The 1,926-nt window shown below is 37.9% G+C and overlaps 1 protein-coding gene across 1 annotated transcript in view; it reads right to left on the minus strand.

The window, feature by feature from the left end:
* The window catches only part of LOC107726226 (dmX-like protein 1), a 14,802-nt gene that overhangs the window by 1,751 nt on the left and 11,125 nt on the right, over positions 1 to 1,926 (minus strand). The window contains exons 7-9 of the mRNA XM_016535747.1: positions 1,123 to 1,214; positions 990 to 1,041; positions 695 to 925 (exon numbers count right to left, since the gene is read on the minus strand). Of these exons, the coding sequence (XP_016391233.1) occupies positions 695 to 925; positions 990 to 1,041; positions 1,123 to 1,214 (375 nt within the window). The remainder of the gene's footprint in view (positions 1 to 694; positions 926 to 989; positions 1,042 to 1,122; positions 1,215 to 1,926) is intronic.

A 1,926-nucleotide genomic window follows, 5' to 3' on the forward strand; every position in this document is an offset into this window, starting at 1 on the left:
TATATATATATATATATACACATACATACATATAGTAATTTACACATTAATAATAATTAATATTCAATAATAATAAAAAATTTTACTTTAATATTATGTTAAAAAAAAGCAGTAATGTTTTTTTCAACATGCATACATACACACATTAACCTTTTTTAGTATTATCATAAAAATAATGACTTTTTTGTATTATAGTAATAGGAATTTTTAAAGAGGAAAATGTGTTGAATTTTTATGAAAAATGCACAACAAATCTTAATGGTCCTTAAAAACAGGCTTCATTTACATACACTCTCTTTCATTTCAGATCAATCAAAACCTGTTCTCCAGTAACTCTCAAAGCACCCAACTAAGTGTTTTTAACTAAGGCTGAAACGACTAAAAACTGTTTCCTGTAATTGAAATAAAGCTAAAATAAAATGACATACATAAATATTATATGAAAGTTTTAAAACTAAAAATTTTAAATTAGAAATGTTGCCTTGGAAACTAACTGAAATACTGCTACAGTTACTAAGTAGTAAATTTTTACAAAAAGGTACTAAAATTACTAAAACTGATATAAACAAAGGCTAAAATTTTTTTTATAATAATAAAAGTAAAAAACAAAAACTAAAATGAAAACTGAAAATGTCAAACTAAAATCTAATAGAAAATCTGAGCTATGACAGTATATAAAGGGTGAGGCTCAGACCTTGATGTTGCCCTCGGCCGATCCGCTCATGAAGCAGCTCTCGCTGGCGTCGACGGCCAGCGCTTTGACGGCCGAGTCGTGCGCCTGGAAACTCTGGCGCTGGATCTTCAGACTGAGGTCCAGAACACTGATGCAGCCCTTCCGGCCTCCGCTGAGCAGCAGCTGCTGTTTAGACGCCAGAGCCAGAACCGTGGAGCCGGACTCGTGACAGCTGAAGCCTGCAGCACACGACTCGTTTAGACACGCTTCTACAGGGGTGTGTGAGTGTGTGTGCGTTTTTGTGACAAATGAGGACATAAATTTGTATAATGACAAGGGTATGACAAGTATCCCACAGACACACGTTCCTGTGACGAGACAGTGTCTTTATGAATTGAACATTGAAGCTTACATTTTTCAGATTTTTCTGTGTTTGTGTCCGGCTGTACCTGTTGTCTGTGGACAGGCCTGCGGTGGCGATGAGAGACGACGAGCCCACAAACACAAAGTCATTCGCCGTCTTATTGTGACACTGAAGCGTCTGCAGGAAAAGAAGGAGACGATCACATGATGAGGAGAACACAGCGGTTTTACACTAAGAAATGTAGGTTTATTCGACACAGACACATTAAGAATGGCAAAGATGTTATCGGTGCATCCAAACCAACAAAATCACAATTCAAGCTTCATTCCCAATAGTGAAGCTTCCAGTGCACAGATACACATACACCACACAATAATGAACTTAAACAATAAAATATAAAAGTGCACAGAGACAGTTTGAGACACAATAAACGTGACACGATTGTGAACATATTTACAGTGTTATGAATATGAATACATAGGAGTGAATCTACAAGATATTGCACTGAACAGTGTGAGTAACTGCATTTATTTTATCAAAAATACAGTTAAATTATGAAATATTATTATAATTTAAAACAGCTGTTTTCTATGTGAATATGAGTTAACCTGTAATTGGCCATTGGTTCGTGCAGTGTATTAAAAACGAACCAATGGCTAGGCAGCAGAGCTGCACGAGCCTATGGCGACGAAGCCCGCCAAAGCCCGCCAGAATGGGCGGGGCATCTGGCTATATAAGCGAGCGTTCGCCACAGGATTCTCAGGTTACTTCGACTGAAGCGACAACTGAGTCGCGCAGCTACATAGCACGGCTAGCAACGCAGTACTTGTTCCCGTATCTCAGGGAACCGAGGTTACGTTAGTAACCGAGTACGTTCCCTTTCGATACT

Source organism: Sinocyclocheilus rhinocerous, unplaced genomic scaffold (assembly GCF_001515625.1).
Source record: "Sinocyclocheilus rhinocerous isolate Xijiao unplaced genomic scaffold, SAMN03320098_v1.1 scaffold2531, whole genome shotgun sequence".
NCBI classification, from domain to species: domain Eukaryota; kingdom Metazoa; phylum Chordata; class Actinopteri; order Cypriniformes; family Cyprinidae; genus Sinocyclocheilus; species Sinocyclocheilus rhinocerous.